This window comes from Chelonoidis abingdonii, chromosome 7 (genome assembly GCF_003597395.2).
Source record: "Chelonoidis abingdonii isolate Lonesome George chromosome 7, CheloAbing_2.0, whole genome shotgun sequence".
Lineage (NCBI taxonomy): Eukaryota > Metazoa > Chordata > Testudines > Testudinidae > Chelonoidis > Chelonoidis abingdonii.
This window is the reverse complement of record NC_133775.1, coordinates 80,602,326-80,621,228: the sequence shown is the minus strand read 5'-3', so window position 1 is coordinate 80,621,228 and position 18,903 is coordinate 80,602,326. Positions and strand designations below refer to the sequence as shown.

The 18,903-nt window shown below is 41.2% G+C and overlaps 1 protein-coding gene across 5 annotated transcripts in view; it reads left to right on the top strand.

The window, feature by feature from the left end:
* Positions 1–18,903, top strand: part of SPDL1 (spindle apparatus coiled-coil protein 1) — a 66,741-nt gene that overhangs the window by 23,829 nt on the left and 24,009 nt on the right. For 4 of the 5 annotated variants that reach the window (XM_032803685.2, XM_075068070.1, XM_032803683.2 and 1 more), the window contains exons 3-10: positions 1,748–1,924; positions 5,078–5,272; positions 5,622–5,771; positions 7,645–7,743; positions 8,919–9,029; positions 11,892–12,032; positions 13,306–13,418; positions 15,252–15,439. In XM_032803685.2, coding sequence (XP_032659576.1) covers positions 1,748–1,924; positions 5,078–5,272; positions 5,622–5,771; positions 7,645–7,743; positions 8,919–9,029; positions 11,892–12,032; positions 13,306–13,418; positions 15,252–15,439 — 1,174 coding nt within the window. The remainder of the gene's footprint in view (positions 1–1,747; positions 1,925–5,077; positions 5,273–5,621; positions 5,772–7,644; positions 7,744–8,918; positions 9,030–11,891; positions 12,033–13,305; positions 13,419–15,251; positions 15,440–18,903) is intronic. The other variant, XM_075068071.1, reaches the window with a different exon arrangement.

The window sequence follows — 18,903 nt, the reverse complement described above, 5'->3', positions numbered from 1 at the left end:
ATGTTTACAGTTGCGGGACATTAAGCAGGGGATGGTTCGGGCAGCTCTGAAAATGGGATGGGGCTCCCAGTGTGGCAGACAAACCAAAGACACTTGGGCACAAGGTGTTTAGGGTGGGGGAGGGGGACACTGCGGACCTAGCCTGGCAGAGCAGAGACCTATGGCCAGGGTTGTGAGGAGGAGGACAAGCCCCTGGATGTTTGGGGAGGCCACCTTGCTGCTGAACACTTTGTGCCTGGGGTCAGTCCTGCACTTCTGGTTGGTGTGTGAGCGAGCACGGCTGTTTCAGCAGGGCTGTGGAGCCCTCCCTCTGCAGCTGCTGAGCTAATGGCACTGGATCCCTGCAGGCACAAGTTGTGGAGAAGGCTGCAGTCCTGGCGGAGAGGAGCAGAGGACCCCAGCTCTCCCAGCTGATGAGAGAGTTGGGCTGTGACAGCAGGGCTGCAGAGGGCTTCTTGCACTGCTTCAGGGCTGGTGACACCTAATTTCTGCAGGTGCAGAGAAGACTGTGGACTGTGAGGAAGAGGATGATCCCCTGGCCACAGGGGAGGTCACCCTGCTGTCCACAGGCAGGCACTACTTAGCAGTGGGGTGGCCTCCCCACTTGCCAGGCACTATTCTTCCTTCTTGTGGCCCTGGCTGGGGTCTGTGGCAGGGCAGAGCAGGACTGTAGTGATTCCTGCACCTTGTGCCTGCAGGAATCCAGCATCAGCAACCCTGGAGCTGTGAAGGGAGCCCTCTGCAGTTCCACTGTTACAGATTTGCTCCTTCACTCACGCAGGGCTTGCAAAGAGTTCTCTGCTGCCACAGGGCAGGTGACACATGATCCCTGTAGGTGGAAGGCTGTGGGGGCGGGAGGAGAGGTTGTGCTTGTGCCAGCTGTTACTGATAGATGATTTTGTGGGTTTTAGTTAGTTGAAACTGACCTTTTCTGATATCTCTAGATTACAATCAAATTGTGCCAAGTTATACTCCATCTATTCTATGGTGTTTTTGCCATTCTGTCTCATTAGAGTCCATTGGTTTAGGCTTTTATACAGTCCTCTCCTTGCAATATCTTTTTTCCAAATTTCCAGCTGAATGAAAGCATAAAATGTAGGCAACCTAAGCTCTCCTTTATAGTTAGCTAGGACGCTATTTTGGAAGTCTTGTAATAAACCACTGAGATGGTTCTTTGAACTGGAAGCTGGAATGATAAATGGAACTTGTATCTATTTTGTCATATGTCTGCCTGATATTCAGATCAAGTTGTTCAACAGTGAGTAAACATTTGAATAATTCCTTTCCTCCTTAATCGCCAAAACATGACACGTAAGCTAACATTTTTAAAATGACTGTTAAATACTAACACGTTAAAGTACTTCATGTTGTGGTCATGCTCCTCACGTTAGTTGGATGGTGATGTCACAAGATGGTTCATGACTGACATGCCCAAATTCTAACACACCCTTAAGTACATGGGACAACAGGGGTGGAGGACTCTGCAGTCTGCCTGGAGTATTAGAGCAACTGGGAACTACCAAATAAATTACAAAAATGCCATGTGGATGGCTGTTTCCTGTAAGACAGATTTGAAAATCTTCATGAAGCAATTGATGACTTTTGAAAAAGACAGGTCAGCTGGAGTTAAAAGTCCTAGTAATTAGTTGATCTTGAATGTTGAGTATAAATGCATTAAAATAAACTGATGCCTGAGAAGTCACCTAAAAAGATACAAAGACTTATCAATATCACATTTATTTTTCAGAAATTTGAACAAGACAAGTATTCACTTCAGAGAGAAGTTGAGCTCAAGAATAGAATGTTGGAAAGCTTGAGCTTTGAATGTGATGCTCTTAAGCAGCAACAAAATATGCAACTGGACAAACAGCGAGAACAACTTGAACGAATCCACGGACAAGAAATCAGTCAACTTAAAGACAAGGTTTGGGATGCAATGAACTGCTAAAAGGTTGCTGAGATGCATATAAAGGAATATTTGGAAGAATACTTACCGTATATACTTGTTCATAAGCCAAATATTTTTGGTAAAAAAGTGACTCTTCAAAGACTGGGGTTCAGCTTATAAATGGGTCTACACCAAAATTTAATGATTTTAAACTCTGTGGAATCATTGAATCGAATATCTAATACATTGTCGTTTGGTTTACCTGGAATGTCTGGACCCTTTCAGCTTCCTGTAGCTGTGATTCGCTGTTCCCAGCCCATGGGAGCTGTGGGAAGTGGTGCATCACTTCCCGCAGCTTCCATTGGCTGGGAATGGCGAACCGCAGCCACAGGGAGTTGAGGGGCTCCATGCCTGCAGACGTTCCAGGTAAACAAAATGTCCCGCTCGCCACTTACCCTGACAGGCCGGGAGCCAAAGTTTGCCGACCCATTTATTGATGTCAATACTACAGCCTTTTAAAATTGCAAAGCTTTTGTTTAGTGGACTAGATTGGCTTGAAATGGACTTCATAAGCCAATATGAAAATATAACTGCAGAGTTGATGGAGTCTCTAATAAAATTGAAATAGCCTGTTATCCCTACAGACATGCCAGTCTACAGAGTTGCTTTGAAATAAACAAAGAACAATAATAATTTGACAGTGATAAAGCAAGTGACATTCCTATATAAAGTCCTACAAAATCTATAACTACTATAATACTATTTTCGTACTAGTATTTAAAATGAACAAAGGTGAAATCAAAAGAAAAGTCTTATCATGCAGCGTTCGAACTTAGTTGTTGAACATGCAGAAGCAAACAATAATTGCGCCGCTGCTCGTGAATTCTGTATCAATGAGAGGCAAGTAAGAGAATGGTGAAAAAATAAAACACTAAAAGACATGCCAAGAAGCAAGAAAAAATGTCCAATGAGGTGCTCTTCATTTCCTGAGCCTAGAGAAAGATCTCAATAATTGAGTTGTTGAATGTCTACAAAATGGGTACATTGTCACTAGAACTGGAATTTGCGTGCTCTGCAAATGTCGAAAGACGACAAATACAAGTCCAATAAAACCGTCAATGTTTGTCGTATCAGCGGGTGGGTGTACTTGCTTCATGAACCGTCATGGTCTCTGTATTCGTCTGCGAACAAAGATCGTGCAAAAGCTGTCTAGAGAGCTGGAAGAAAAGACTGAATCTTTCCAAAGGTGTTATTTTGTGTGTGTGTAAAAAAATAAAAAAAAAATCAAAAAAAAAAAATCAAAAGGAATATGCATTTGAACTGTCACAAATAGGAAATATGGACAAAACACCAATGACATTCGAACTCCCGAGCAACAGAACGGTAACTGGTGTTGGTAAAAAAACAGTTTTAATTAAAACCACTGGCCATGGAAAAAATCCTTTTTACAGTGGTTTTATCATGTTTGGCAAATGGATTAAAGCTCCCTCCTGGTGTGTGTGTGTGTGTGTGTGTTTTTTTTTTTAAAACCTTGCCTAAAAACATGGAATTTCCTGCTGGTGTCATCATCGTACGTGCACACGAAAAGGGATGGATGGATGAAAGTGGGACTACTGAATGCCTGGAAAAAGTGTGGAATAAGAGACTGGGAGCACTTTTCAAGAAACCTGCTATGCTCGTTTGGGACATGTTCAGGGCATACAAGATGGATGAGGTGAAAAATGTGGCCAAGAATATGAAAACTACTTTGGCTGTAATACCTGGAGGCTTAACTTCAGTTCTACAACCGCTTGATGTCTGCCTGAACAAACGCTTTAAAGACAGGCTATGCAAAATGTGGTCTGAATGGATGTGCTCAGGCATGGCGAAGTTGACAAAAGGCGGGAATCTTAGGAAGCCCGAAATCAATCTGGTTGCCTAGTGGATCAAGGATGCGTGGATGTCTATTCCCTCGGAAATGGTAGTTCCCCCAACTCCCATTGCTGGGAACGGCAAACCGTGGACACTGGGAGCTGAGGGGCTCTGTGCCTGCAGATGCTCCAAGTAAACAAAACGTCCTGACCCACCAGCGGCTTTCCCTGATGGGCTGGGAGCCAAAGTTTGCCAACCCCTGCAATATAGGGTAGGTTTATGAAAGGGTCATACAGTTTTTGCTATTTTTACCAAACCATCTTGGGAAGTCGGCTTATAAATGAACGGGATAATGAACGAGTATGTACGGTAACTTATTTCTTGAAGTAATAACTGCAGTATCATCCCCAACAAATCAAATGAATGGTTCAGGCATGAAGCTAGTTTTTATCCCTTGTACTTGGTATCTATACTGAAAATTCCAGAATTTAGTTAGCCATTAATCCTTCGGACCACTTACTTATTTTTAATCAAACTTCCCAGTACAGTAATAGTTAGTACTTAATAAAACAGTATTGGAGACAAAAGGCTGCTTATGGTAGAATTTCAGAGGAAGGAAAATATCAGCAATGTTTTTAAATGAATATTGCTGATTCTTTACAAGATAAGTATGTTTGTTCTGCAGTTTACTCAAGCCAGCTATTCGTTGACAATATGGAATTTAGGTAGAACATAAGGTAGAATGTTATCACAAGACAATGTGATTGGCTTTATGGTAGCCTGTTACAAAACTAGTATATTACCCCCTAGCAAAGGATCCTGTGTGTTGATTCAGCAGACCTCGATGTTACTCATACAGATCACATGCTTGGGTTCGGTGGTGAGGGTCAGGTTTATTGTTGACAAAGTGCAGTCCTAATGCCCTGGCTTAATGGTTACAGGTACACGAAGAGATGTATGCCTGAGGCAGCATAGCAGCTTAATCAATGTAATACTGTATCCTAGGCCGGTATAAGATGTCCTTCTTATGACTTCTCTTTTGATACAAACAAGTATTACACTCCAGATGTTGTTAGTTACCACCTTTATTCTTGTATCTGGTACTTTGAGAGGTCAGTGTGTTCCTGTACTGTTGCTTAGGAATGTGTTTTATGTAGTTACCCGAGAATGCTGTGTATCTCTGTACCATTCTCTTAGGTTAGGAATAGCTGATACTCGGTATTACTATTTTAGTAAGGCCTACCCTAATTCACAGCCTTCGATTCTTTCTGTTAATTGTGCTCGGGGCTCCGGCAATGCTTACAATATCAATTTTTGCTTAACTACTGTGTTTTTAAGTTGGAGAAGCTGAAAGCAGACCTAGATGAAACCCGACTAAGTGAGAAGCAACTAAAGCACAAAGTGGAACATCAAAAGGCAGTCATTAATGCTAAATCTGAAGAATTGCATGTGATGTCTGAACGTGTACATGAAACCATGTCTTCGGAAGTGCTAAATCTCCAGATCGAACTAACGGAACTTGAAAGTGTGAAGGTATGTGACTAATACTTTATCAGTATAAGTTCATGGTATGAACATTTCTGTTTGAAGACAAATGTCTACCTCTAGTCTCTTCCTATACTAACACAATTTTAGAAGGTCATTTACAGTACTTCGCATCTTGTGAATAAACTGGAATGCTAATATGGTTCTTCCAAAAGCTAGTAATGATGGCTGGGGAAAAACTTTTTACCTTAGTATGATTGGCACTGGTGGGTGAGAGCCTTCTTTTTTGAGTAGGCTACACTGGAAAAAGGTTGGACTGATGCCAGAGTACCTAACTACTGATAAAAAGTAGAAAATACAAGTAAAATCATTTTGCTGCTACTCGTTTTTGGGACAGGCCAGTGTTGAAGAGAAGATGAATGAATTGCAATACAGTAAAGAGCAACTGGAACTTGCAAACAGCAACCTACGCAACCAGTTGGAACGCCTTCAAGGAGAAAAAGAAGAGAGAGAAAAGGAAATAGTTTCTTACTGCAATGCATTAGAGGTACTGTGCCTATAGTTTTAAGTGCCATTTTGAACATGGGATGTTATTTCTCTCTTTCCCTCTGTAATCCTATGAAGGTATAGCTTAGTGGGGAGTGGAACCGCTGTGTGTTTCAGATCTGGTCAGAGACTGTTTGAAGTGCTCCTTGCACTTTAATATGGAGCTAACCTATGGAGCAACAGGAGGGTGGAGAGACACCCCTTCCTGCCCTTCTGACTAAGCCCCATTCCCTGGAAGAGCAAAGATTTTTGCGCTCAAAACCAGACAGGAATAGTTCCCACAACATTGCAGCCTGAGGAGGGGCTTCACGTGATTATCAGACTTCTCTGCATGTCCCGATAGACTCACTGCCCTGTCTCACCTGGAGCCCTGAACGACAGCACTGAAAGTTATGCTTCTGTGTGAGAGGAAACAGTTTCTCAGGTCAGAGACCTTCTTGGTTGTATAGTCTCCAGCACAATGGAGCCCTGGTCTCTTGATGTTGCCATGTTGACTCCTGCCTCAGATACACTAGTGTTTCTTCAGGATGGTTGGCTGGGATTTTACGACCAGCCATCATAGAAAATTGGCAATATTGATCTGACGGGCACGGTGGACTCCTCCTGCTGTTGAGATTAAGTGGAATGATGCTAAAAAAGCCTGTGACTGAATTTGTACTTCCCATTATTTCAGAAAGAGGGAGGCTTTGAAATTAATTCCTCTATATGAAGATCACATTGCTGTTGCAGTGAGGAAGAGGTGGTTATAGCTCTAGAAAGCTAGTTTTTTCTACAGTTGCTGGGAAATAACTTTTCCATCACTTATGTTGTTGTGGCCCCTTTGGAAGGTGGCAATGAATGAGCATTCCTAGAAGTCTGAAAATATAACTCAAACATATGAAGTATATACACACGCACAGAGTACCCTGCTCATCATTCTATCCAAAATGCTAGGTCTTCAGGGATTCCAGTTGCTGCAGGCAAGGTGTTTAAAATCCTTCACTTTGCACACTTGGCAATTGGGAGACTATTTACAGAGAAGGAAACGGTCCCTAGTGATGTGAGGAAAGTGTATGTGGAAGATTTAGTGAGTTGGTTTCCATTCCAGTGTAGAGGCATCCGCTGGTGCAGGGGTTCTCAAACTGGGGGTTGGGGATTCCTCAGGGGGTCGTGAGGATATTACATGGCAGTCGCGAGGTGTCAGCCTCCACCCCAAATCCCACTTTGCCTCCTGCATTTATAATGATGTTAAATATATTTAAATGTGTTTTTTAATTTATAAGGGGGCGGGGGGTTGCACTCAGAGGCTTGCTATGTAAAAGAGGTCACCAGTACAAAAGTTTGAGAACCACTGCTCTAGTGGGAAGGTACCACTGGTTCCTAATTTTTTTAAATTACAAAGCTCCGGCTTTATAGGGGGCATACTCATTTCTACCTTTTTTCTACTATACTTCCAATTTTGCTGCTTCTTCCTGCCCTATTGCTTGGTTCTTACCCTGTGCTCACTACCTCCAGTAGTGTTTGGATGAAGAGAGAAAGTGATGTAGAATGCAAAATTAATCACCTGATACCTTTCTGCTGGTATCTTCTTTCATTATATCCACCCTGGTAGCCTGAAAAACTGGGGTACAGTTTATAACAAACTGATCGATTTGTTTTCCTCTAAACTGAGAATTAGACACTTGCCTTAATGACAATTCTATCAAATTAGTTGTCTTATTGTTAGTAATCAGTTGCTGGAGTATTTTTACAGTTTTGAAAGAACTCTTCTAATGGCTTAAGCTGAATGGTAAAGCTCCAGCAACAACAGTGAGGCATTTAGCTCATGTCTTGAAAACATTTCTATATAGTTTTGACCTGTAATAGAAACGGATACTTTTCTGGCTTTAATCTAGAAAGCTCGTGAAGCTAACCAGGCACTTCAAGGTCAGCTGGATCATGCACTGGTTCAAGCTTTGGACCCTACCAGTAAAGGCAATTCTCTGTTCGCAGAGGTATGTTATGTCACAATTATTGCAGAATGTGTTCATTGGGAGGAGGTATAAATAATTCCATCACTATAAATTTGTACCTTCAGTTACACACTAAATGCTGATGATGTATTTGTGTTCCTGAATCATCAGCTATGATTCTCTACACAGACTACCATAGATGTTGAGCTATTTGTGGGGGCTGAGTAGTTTCTAGTCTCTAAAGTGTGTGGGAGTTAAGTGTGGTAGCAACATTAATAAAACTGAATGGACTACTTTGGGAAAAACTTGAGGGTTGGAGGTGTACTTTTGGCTAATATACTAAACTAAATGAAAACTATAAATTGGGAAGGAATATTCAGCTGGATGCTCTTATCTAATGTATTTGGGGAGTTAACTGATGGAACTGTGTCTGACCTCATGTAGGAGCCTGCCTGTGTTTGGCTTAGTTGAGACATTCAAGTACCAGACCATCCAATCAGCTGAAGGGGATCAGATCTTCTTACCTGGCATTTATGGGAGTACCATGTTGTAGTTCTGTTCCAGCTTCTCCCTATAAATTAGTGTAACTGGCATGAGACCTTTTTTTAGGTATATGAAAACTTCATGACAACTTGCACTAATGTCAGCAGGGAATGGAGTATGTACAGTACTACTAAGGGACCTTAGGAGTTCCTTTACTTCTGTAACCATAGCACAAGGGGCTAAAATCTCCATTGACCTTGCGCCTGGCAGTAAGGTAAAATCTCTTCATTTTAGATGCCTTAAAGCAGTGGTACCCAATGCGGTGCCCGCGGTGCCATGGTGCCCGCTGGGGCATCTATGTGCGCCTGTGTAGTGGCTGGCGGACGAGCATCTGCTGAAATGCCACTGAAAAGCTGTGTCACAATAGGCATCGCCGCCGAAAAGCGACGCCTCTTGATGTTGCTGCTGCTTCTCGGTGGCATTTCGGCAGATGCTTCTCCGCTGCCCATGGTCCTCGGTGGCTCGTTGTCTGGCGCCCGTGACCCAGAAAAGGTTGGAGACCACTGCCTTAGAGGTACATAAAGTGTTTTTGTTGGAGAAGTCACACTTCCAGAAGTGTCACTGGTGATGACTGTAACCTTATGTTCTTATCTTAACATCTTAAAAAAATCTTAAAATCCAATTGACCGTCATTATGATTTCCATAGTAATAATGTGTTAACAATGTTCTATAGGTGGAGGACCGTAGGGCAGAAATGGAACGTCAGCTGATCAGTGTGAAAGTAAAATATCAATCGCTACAAAAACAGCATGCATTCACTAGAGAACAATTGCAAAGAATGAAGGTATGACCATTATTGTAATGCTCCAGGGTTTCCTTGGGGTCTGACAAGACACTGCTTGAGAAAACAGGTTAGGAATTTGATTCCACAGGCTATAGTTAAAAAACATACAAATAGTATTTATGCAAAAATAACAAACAGAATATGTCTGAGGATTTTGTCTGTGTTCAGTTTAATATCACATGAAGACTTAATTTATAGTTAAGGATATCTTATTGGCAACTTAAGAAATATTATCAGCCATCCCAGAAATCAAACATTAGACTAAAGCCACTTCATTATAGTAGCTATTTTGTTCTGCTGTTAGTCGTTCAGTACAGATATTGAAAGTATCCAAAATGATTATCCTATTTTTGTCCTTGTTTTACCCCAGTACTCATTCATTGTCCTTTTGCCCTAATGTTGGAATCTATTTGTACTCTAAGCATTTACTTCTGTGCCTTAATAGAGGTTGGCAATAATGTTGTTGGCTGTCTATGCATTGTAGATCATGCTAAGAACTAAGCATGTTTTCACTTTGTTTTTCCTCTGATCCTGCTGCTTTTACTATGTATTGCTTTCTTGCTCTGCTGATCTGTCATCCCTGTCCCAATACTCAACTGAGTCATACAGTTCACAAGACCTTTTCTCAAGCCTTGAGTACTTTTTTTTAGTTTCCCGACTTGCATGTCTATTAAAATTATCACATCTAAACATCAAATATTGTTCACCCTCCTGAATTAGAACATAGTTGTCCCATCTTGCAGGAAAAACTCCAGGGAAAGTTGTCCACAAGAAACTCTGAAGATAGCCTGGAAGCCATGCATTACCTTAAGGTGAAGGGGCTAGTTTTGGGTTGGGGGGAAAAAGTAGGACTGAGTGCACAGAAAGTGCTCAACTACCATGGGGTGGATAATGATTATGGGTGGGATAGGAACTTCAAACCTTACACTCCCTCCACAGTATTACTTGGATGCAGAAATAAGCTTAAAACAATCCTCTTCCAAAAGATAAAATATTAGGAAAAGATTTACTGTAGAACTTCTGCATACTTAAGATAATCATCTGGTGCATATATGCACTCAGTTGAACAGCTGAGATGAAATTTCTTGCTCTGTATTCCCAGCAAACGTTTGAGCAACTAAAATGGCTAGTTAGCCTTCAAAAACACTTTCTGATATTTCACTATTATAAATATCAGTTTTGATTTTGACTAATTTTGGCATTTTGGATACCTGATGTCTGAATTGTTCATTTCCCAGCAAAGATGAGTAAAACAGAATAAAATGAAATTCTAAATGTAAATATGAAAGGTAAGAATAGTGATTGTCTCATTTCCCATGTTTTAAAATGTTATCGTTTTCCCCAATTGTGCTACTATTTGAAATGCCTTTTCTGACAAGCATTGCTTCTGCCAAGATGGATTTACTTATTTCCTTCTCCTTTAGCCAGGTTAGTTCTTTTTCCTTAGTAGTTTCCTTTCTATTCCACTCTGCATTGTAATATTCTTCAGTTCTTGCCTAACACTACTACGATTGACAGTCTTCAGTTGAATTAGCATTGGCTAGTTCTGGAAGAGGAAATCATATTGTCACTACATGCATTGGGAGCAGCCTACTCTGCGTGGATACCCACTGTTGCCATCCTCTTTCCCCTCCTCACATAAATTCCAAATGTATTAAGGACTAGCCTGTTTCTGTGGGTCCAGTCATTGAGTGTAGTAGAAAGTTGTTGACTTCCATAACTTTATCACATCTGAAATATTGCTTCTCACAGCCAATTCCTTCCCTTCCTTAGACTGGCAATCAGCATGAGGAGCAGTATTGGGGGCATAGTATCTGAGAGTGCAGATTGACTTTACTCTAAAATAAGTAGAGGAAGTGTGAAATGAGCTTTCTGCCTGCTGGGAGGAGTAAGGGTAGCATCTCTTGGGAGATATGGTATTGGGTGGATTAGGAGGAGGGTGAAGGAGTACGAAGAAGCAGAATCTTACCAACTCCTGTCTGTTACAAATCTTAAAGATGAATATACTTGACCTCAGGGACTTCAAGGATTAATACACTTCATTTATCCATCTGTATTTTACTTCTGGTAATGTACATGCTTTGGATATAGTCTTTATTCCTGTCTCTCTCACTTCTATGCAGTCTTGTTCAATATTAACTGTGTATTAGGTTGTTAAAGCTGATTTTACTAAATCAGTGAAATACAATTCATAATGCCTTTGCCATTTAAGTGTGATTTCAGCTGTAGCCAGAGAGAAATCTTTTAATTATTCATGTCTTTTATAATAGAAATGGGTGTGGTAGATATTGATGTCTGTTCTTTGAACATGTGGACTTCATATGGAATTTTATTTGACTGTTCACTGCTCTGGCTAAATGACTACACAAGGGCGGCATCTTAGATCTGCTCCCTGTGTGTACTAGATGATTCATGTTTTACTTTTTTACTGCTTTGTTTTTGTTTAGACATACAAAACAGGCATCTCGGCTTTCTTGTGTATAGCCATCACAACTGTTCATGAAAGTTTAGCTGGGCTACAGAGGAGTCACTGAGTGTGTAACTAGGCTTGGAGAATGTCACTAGGTAGTGCCGAATAAGGACAGCTGTGACACTTGAGAACCAGCCCAGGTTGAGTTGGATAGACCAGCAAGTATTAAAAATCCATCTTTATTGTATAAGAGCATATTTAATATGACAGTTGAGATAACTCAATGCTATTTCTGTACTTGTAGGAGTAGAAAAGCATTTAAAAAAGTATTGCAGTGAATGTCAGCTGCTGAGTTAGGACTGCAGTCCCCTAAGTTTCCTGGGTAAGGATATGAGTACTGAAAGGTTTTTCTTTGAGTCTTAACATTGGTATGGTTTTTGTTTGATGTTTAGCTACAAATGGCTACGCTGCTTCAGATGAAAGGTTCTCAGGCAGAGCTCGAGCAGCTAGAACGCTTGCAGTCAATGTTAGAACAAAAGAATGGTGAAATAGAAGATCTTCTAATGAAAGTAAGGCAACTGGAGAAATTTAAGGTATGTATTTCACAAAATAAACCTGTGAAGTTTAACTATTGTAATGTGGGACAAATAAGTTCTTCAAAATACGAGAGGAGGATTTCAGTATAAATTCTTACTTGTAATTCCATATAATCTCAACGATGCTCACAACTCTTATTTAGGTTGGTAACAGTCTCCATTTTACAACTACTGTGGGCATCTTTTTAAGTCCTAAAGAGTCTCACAACCCATATTTTTATTCTTGTATTTTAAGGCCAGAGGGACCATTCTATCACTTAGTCTGTGATACGTAGGTGGTCAGACTATCATTAAATTTCATCCAGTTGCACATGTATTGAGCACAATAATATGTATGGCTAAAGCATATCTTCCAGAAAGGCTTCTAGTCTTGACTTGAAGAAATAGAGTATCTGTTACTACTCTTGTTAGCTTTTTCAAATAGCTAATTACTCTCATTGTTTAAAGATGTCTGTTTTCTAAGTTGAATATGTCTGATTTTAGCTTCCAGTTATTTGGTTCTTGTTATCCCTTTTTCACTAAATTAGATCCTTTTTGGTACCCTATATCTTTCTCTCCATGAAGGTATTTGTACACTGTAATCTCTTCTCCCCCTCACTCGTCCCTTTTAAAATAAATTATTTTGCTTTGTAAAGGCTAGCTGGTCACTGGTGTGTGTGCGTGCGTGCGCGCGTGAGAGAGAGAGAGAGAACCTCAAGGACTAGACCAAGGTCCTAAGGTCAGACCTGCTGGGATACATGCATTGGCTTGCAGGGCAGCTGGAAGTCTAAATACCCAATCTGGAGGGGCAGGGATACAGGTCCCTGCTTCAAGAAAGGTGAGGGCTAAGAAGCTTGAGACATTGGTGGATGCCCTGACAGAGCCAAAGAAGGGGATCCGAGGGACAGTTGATACTGTGACTGTCCCACATCTGGTATCAACAAGGAGACACTTTCATTCTGTTTTTCTCTAATCTACAGAATGTTTGGGTAGCTTACTTTATACTGGAAAAGGAGGGTAAATTTTTAATCAAGGCTTTTTGTGTATCTTTGAGACTGGAGGATCTTTTTCAGTTCTGGCTGATTCTCTAAAACAAAATTTTGGATGAAAACACTCAAATGAAATGAAGCTCTTGCTACCTCAAGTTTAAATCCCTTTATAAAGCAGGTAGCTTTGTCTGGCAGGAGTTGTATTAAAATTTTGATGAAACAGTGAAACTGTAAATAGAATAGAACTAATGCACTTCTGAAAACACTTGTTGACAATTTTTTGAACTCTTCCCTTGCATCAGAATTTATATGAGAACATGGAAGAATCAAAACCTTCTAGTAGCAGTTCAATAGGTGGAGAATTTGAAGATGGCTATTATACAGATCTGCTTCAAATGAAACTTGAGAACTCCAAGTAAGTGTGTGGGGGTTTAAAACCTAGAAATAGAATTTTACATATTTTTCTGTTTTTTTTTAAAAAAAAATACTTGTAATCTACATTAATTTACAGCTCTTACACTCTGCCATTTCTTCGTTTGTCCACATGTATTCTGTTCTCAGTGCACATGGACCCCAGGTGCTCAAAATTGGAATCTTTAGGTCATCAGTGTCCTGCATGTATCAGTAGCACAAAAGACAGAGTGGCCTCAATGGCCCCTCGATTGTTTCTCACCACTCATGACTGAGATGGAGCTCCTTGGTATCTGTGGATTTTATACCTCCTCTTTTTAAATTACAGTTAGCTGTGTGCGTATTAGTTTTGAGGACAGTCAGTTAGGGTAGCAGCCTGTTTTGGTAAAATTCTAATAATTTTATTATTTGGAAGTTTTTTAACTTATTTTGTTTTTTGCTTTGTTAATTCTCCCTCCCTGCCCACCCCCAATACTTGGGAATGACCTGTTTTGCTCCTTTTGCCAGGCAGCAGTTCCAATAAATGATGGATACATGAGATGTCTGTTCTGTCTGGGGCATCCCTATTCACCACAAATGTGCTCTAGTGCAGTCTTGAGATTTGGAGTTAACTGCTGCTAGTACAGAGGACAGAGCATTGGATCACCTCAGCATAATGCTCCAACATAATTCATTATGGAGCTAGCCTCATTGATACCACTCCCTGTAACGCTACCCAGTCTATATTGAATGCACCAATACCAGGCATGCTGGCACCGTCAACCTGCCCAGATGCTTTCCTGTCCAACCGAGGCTTATGGCCCTGTTCCTGGGTATTGAGAGAGGATGTAATAACGATTTATCTTAAAATCTCCTCTGCTCTCTATAGGGTACAGATCCCTTCCATATTACTGAAGCCCTTTTATCTTATTGGCATAGAGTGCATCCCCGAGGCCAGTGCCCTCTAGGATCCCTTTGCATCCTGGCTTCAGCATGCCCCTTCTTTAACACCTAGAATGCTCATTTTCATCTTTGCTTTTTGTTAACCTTTCGTTTGTGTCTCTTGGTCCAGGAAGCCAAAATCTACATTATTGATGTGATTGTGAAAGACATTGTGTGGCTTTTACTAATACTCTAGGGTTTCTTAGTTTTGTCTTGGATTTTAGTTCTAGAGGTCCTTGGCTTTAGTTTCATCCTTAGCTGTATATAAATTAATGCCATTGCCACCCCCAGTCTAAGGTTATATGTTACACAATTTTCTCTTTAATTTGAAATAGGTATCTAAAATATTACTGGGAACTTCCTTCTGGTTTGAAGTCCAGGTTTGATCATACAAAATAACAGTAGTATAGTCTTCTACTAAAAGGACCCAGTTTGGTACTGTATGCGGAGGAGCAAAGCCTCAGCTTCAGTGGAGCTATGATGATTTAGCTCAGCCAGAGATCTGTCCCCCAGTCTTCAGTATTTAGCTCAGATGGACTACTCCCAGTCCAAACATTGCAAATACAGGCTCTGAAGTTGAATACAAAACTAAATCGTATTTGTCCACGCACAGGTTGTTATTTGGGAGGGAGGGTTCTCAGATTAAAGTTGTATAATTTTCACTACAGTGTTTAAGTACCTTTTGTTCTCCATTAATTAAACTATTATTCCTATTTGAGAAATGAAGATACTTCAAAATTCAAGTTTGGGTTGGGATTTTTCAAAGCTCCCTAGAGGATTTGGACTTCCAATTGCAGTTAATTGTTCTAAGAGGGTTTGAGCAACCAAATACTTAAGTTTTGAAAGCTCACTGTAAATTTGTTACCTAATTTGATCCTTGTGAATTTCAAACTGGTCAATTCCTTTTCCTTCCCAGTAAGGAGACCGAAACTTTGAGAAACGAACTATCCTTACAGAGAATGAAAGCTTTATATGAGAGCCAGAGGGTTCTGGAGGTAGAAAGGAAGCTTTTTGCCAATGAGAGGCACCTGCAGGTATGCCAAAGTGAGAACATGAACTTGCGAGTTATGCTGGATGAGCTGAAAATGAAGTATGAACCTGAAGGTAACTATTTCTGATCACTAATAAAGTTAAACAAAATAAATACTTGAGCCTCTTTTGCCATAACTACCTTTTTTTGCTGAGGTGTGAGTTTTCAACCAGCTAAAAAGATGTCTTCAACCTGACCATAAACACTGTACTTAAACAAGTGACTGTAAAATATCCTGCGATCTTATAAGTTGCTGAACAGAAGTGATTTTAAAAACATTTCTTTATTGAAATGAATATGTTGAAGTAGTATACTGACATTTAATTTAACAAGTCTGAAATCTGTGTGCATGTGTATATAGTTCTGCTGTAGAATTCTGAAACTGAAACACTGAAATTCACAGCAAATAGTGACTAGAACTTTTGAAGCAGGATGGAAACTTTGGATGCTGGCATTTTTACCAGTCCAAGACACTTGACCTACACATTACTCTGGAGATCTTTGAAGCAGCTCAGAGTTGTTTTTGAAAGTGAAGGTTGACCATATAACTTTTCGCCTTTGTTAGAATCTGCCACAGCCATGCATATAAAGCAGTGGCTTTGCACTCTAACCTTGCCCATTATTATCCTACTTTTAAGGCAAATTTTGTGTTGTAGCCTACCCCTTCCTACCCTTCATGCCCAAGCTACTGCCTGAGCTATAGCTTCAAAGGGGTGTCTATACAGCTATTTTAGAGTGCTAGCCTGAGCCAGAGGCTGTTGACTGCCATGGACTGTATAGACATACCCACTGAGTACAAAATCTTTTGTGGTGCTGTTTACTGAATGGGTTTACCTGTTTTCCTTTTTATACGTCCCCTCTTCCTCCCAATATGGCATAGCTGGCGAACAGAACATTTCTCCTCCACTGGAAAATGGTGGTTAGGTTGAATCTCTCTTGAATTCAAAAATCTTACCAGAAAGGAGTACATGCTGGTTCAGTCTGACAAGGCTGCCATGTCAGTGCTTGTTCATACTCTAAGCTGGTTCAAACTGGGGAGAAGTCAGAATGCCACAGTAGTTGCTTATTGTGCATGAATTCTTCCAGAATCTGCCTCACTGAGAAGCCTGTTGGGTGTTACTGTGTGGCCACTACAAAGCTTATGTATACAACTAATTGTTCAGCTGACATTTAGTCCTACAATGGGAATTTGAAGGAGTCCCAGAGACCACAAAGAGGTCAGCTATCTCAGGTACTGGTAGGAAGAGAAGTGCAAGCTCAGCTCTCTGCCAGTCCGAGATGCTATCTCTAAAAAGGAAGCATTGGTAATATTTTCTATTTTCTGTTGCCTGTAAGAATGTTTTACAGCTAAAAAGCTTTTTAGCTGTAACTGTTGGCTTTGCTCCACTGCAGAAATAAGTCAAGTTCGGTGTCTGTAGCGCTGCACGATTCACCCCTGCAGTACCTCCTGCTGATCTCACAGGGAATTAGCTTTCAGCCTCTGGAGCACCTTCTTTCGGCCAATGTCTCACTACTGCTGGCCCCTGTGTCCTTCCCAGGACTCCAGTGCCCTGTTTATCTGGCAGTACACCCCTCAGACTTGGGGTCTCCCTTCCCCAGGGGACCCCTATCCCCACCTCGCCTCAGCATAAGACTACTGCCAGTCATGGTCTAACCCCACACCCTGGGACATACTGCAGTGGAAAAGCCACTCATCATAGGCAAGGTTGGGTTTGGACCTGCTGCCTTTGCCTACCCCTAGGCTGCCCTCTGCAACCCCTAATAACCGTGGGTCTTCTCCTAGGCCGCGGTCTGGGGCTTTCCAGGTCGGAGCTCCCCAGCTCCTCTGCCTTTCCGCAGCCCTGCTCCACTCAGGTCCTGTGCTTGGGTCCCTGCAGCCAGGTCCCTCCTCCTTAGATGCTAGAGGGAGTCTGCTGAGCGCCTGGCCCCCAGCCTCTTATATAGGGCCAGCTGTGGCCTGTTTGGGGCATGGCCCAGCTGTGGCTGCTTCCCCAATCAGCCTAGTAGCTGCTTTCTCCCTGCAGCAGCTCTCTCCCAGGGCTGTTTTTAAACTCCTCATGGCAGGAGCGGGTGACCACCCCACTACAGTGTCAATGAGAACTGTTGTGATTATTTCTAAATTTCCATTAGTTTCAAGTCACCGGGTATGCTGATCTCTGTATAACCCTCAGTTTTTTTCTCTTAGTTGTCTTGGGACAATTGCAAACTTCCTATGCATTTCTTGGAGCAGTTGAGATGTGTACACTGAAAGATTAGATTAGAGGGCAGGGTGGGAGTGCTGCACCGTTGTGACCGCAAAAAGAACAGGAGTACTTGTGGCACCTTGGTGGCACTCCTGTTTTTTGCGGATACAGACTAACATGGCTGCTACTCTGAAACCATTGTGACCATGTTGTTCAAAAATTCTTTTGAAAAGAACAGAACAGGTTTTCTGCTGAAGCACGTCAAAGGTGTGAATCCTGAGTTTGCATCTCCAGAAAGTTTACTAGAATTTGAGTTCCAATAAAAATATTTGAAGCATTTTTCATACCAAGTGTAACCAAGTGCCTTGTAAAATTACAGCGCACTGACTGAAAACAGATATTATGCAAGTTATTTTCTTATGTGGCTAATAAATTAAAGCTTACAATCAGTCTTTCAGGCAGTGAGAAACTGAGGCATAGGCAAGAAAGATGCTTTCAGGTGACACCGTTGTTGAGAATGTGGAAAACGCAACAGGTCTGGGAACTACTGAGAATCTTCTCAACAATAGCGGTAAAAGGATGTAAGGAGGAGTAAGAATGAATTGCTAGATGTGTTAAGCAGGGGCAGCAAATCCTTGACTGTCTTAAAAATTCTCTGGTTTCCAGGTTTCTTCAAAGTAGAAAAGTTTTAAAGATGAATTGATGGGGTCATGCTTCCTCATGACGATAAAAAAAAAAACCCAGCATTTTTGAAAGTTAGGTATTGGAAAGCCCTGAGGTAGGGGAGGTCACACTTGCCCACCTAGAGATCAAACTATGGCCCACGTGAAGAGTACTGCAAAGATAATAGGCAGATGTGTAGCGAAACAAATGTGGAAGAAGTCCATGGTCATGAAGAAAGGAAACTAAAGTTAGGAAATGGAGTACAGTTTGAGCTAGCTTCTGCCTAAAAGAAGCACTTGCCTTTTATTTGAGCAGTATGTCATCAATAACTTTTAGCTACCAGGATAGCAGCCCAAATGTCAGAAGTATGAAAAAACATTAAAGGAGGTGTGTGAAGTTAGATATATCTATTTAAAAGGGTTTGGTGAAAGTTTTAAAATAGAGGTCAGAGAGGGAAAGTGGAGGCACCAATTATGTCTTTGAATTTAAGTCTTTTGGGACTCTTAGGGTACGTCTACACTACAGGATTATTCCGATTTTACATAAACCAGTTTTATAAAACAGATTGTATAAAGTAGAGTGCATGCGGCCACACTAAGCACATTAATTCGGCAGTGTGCGTCCATGGTCCGAGGCTAGCGTCGATTTCCGGAGCGTTGCACTGTGGGTAGCTATTCCATAGCTATCCCATA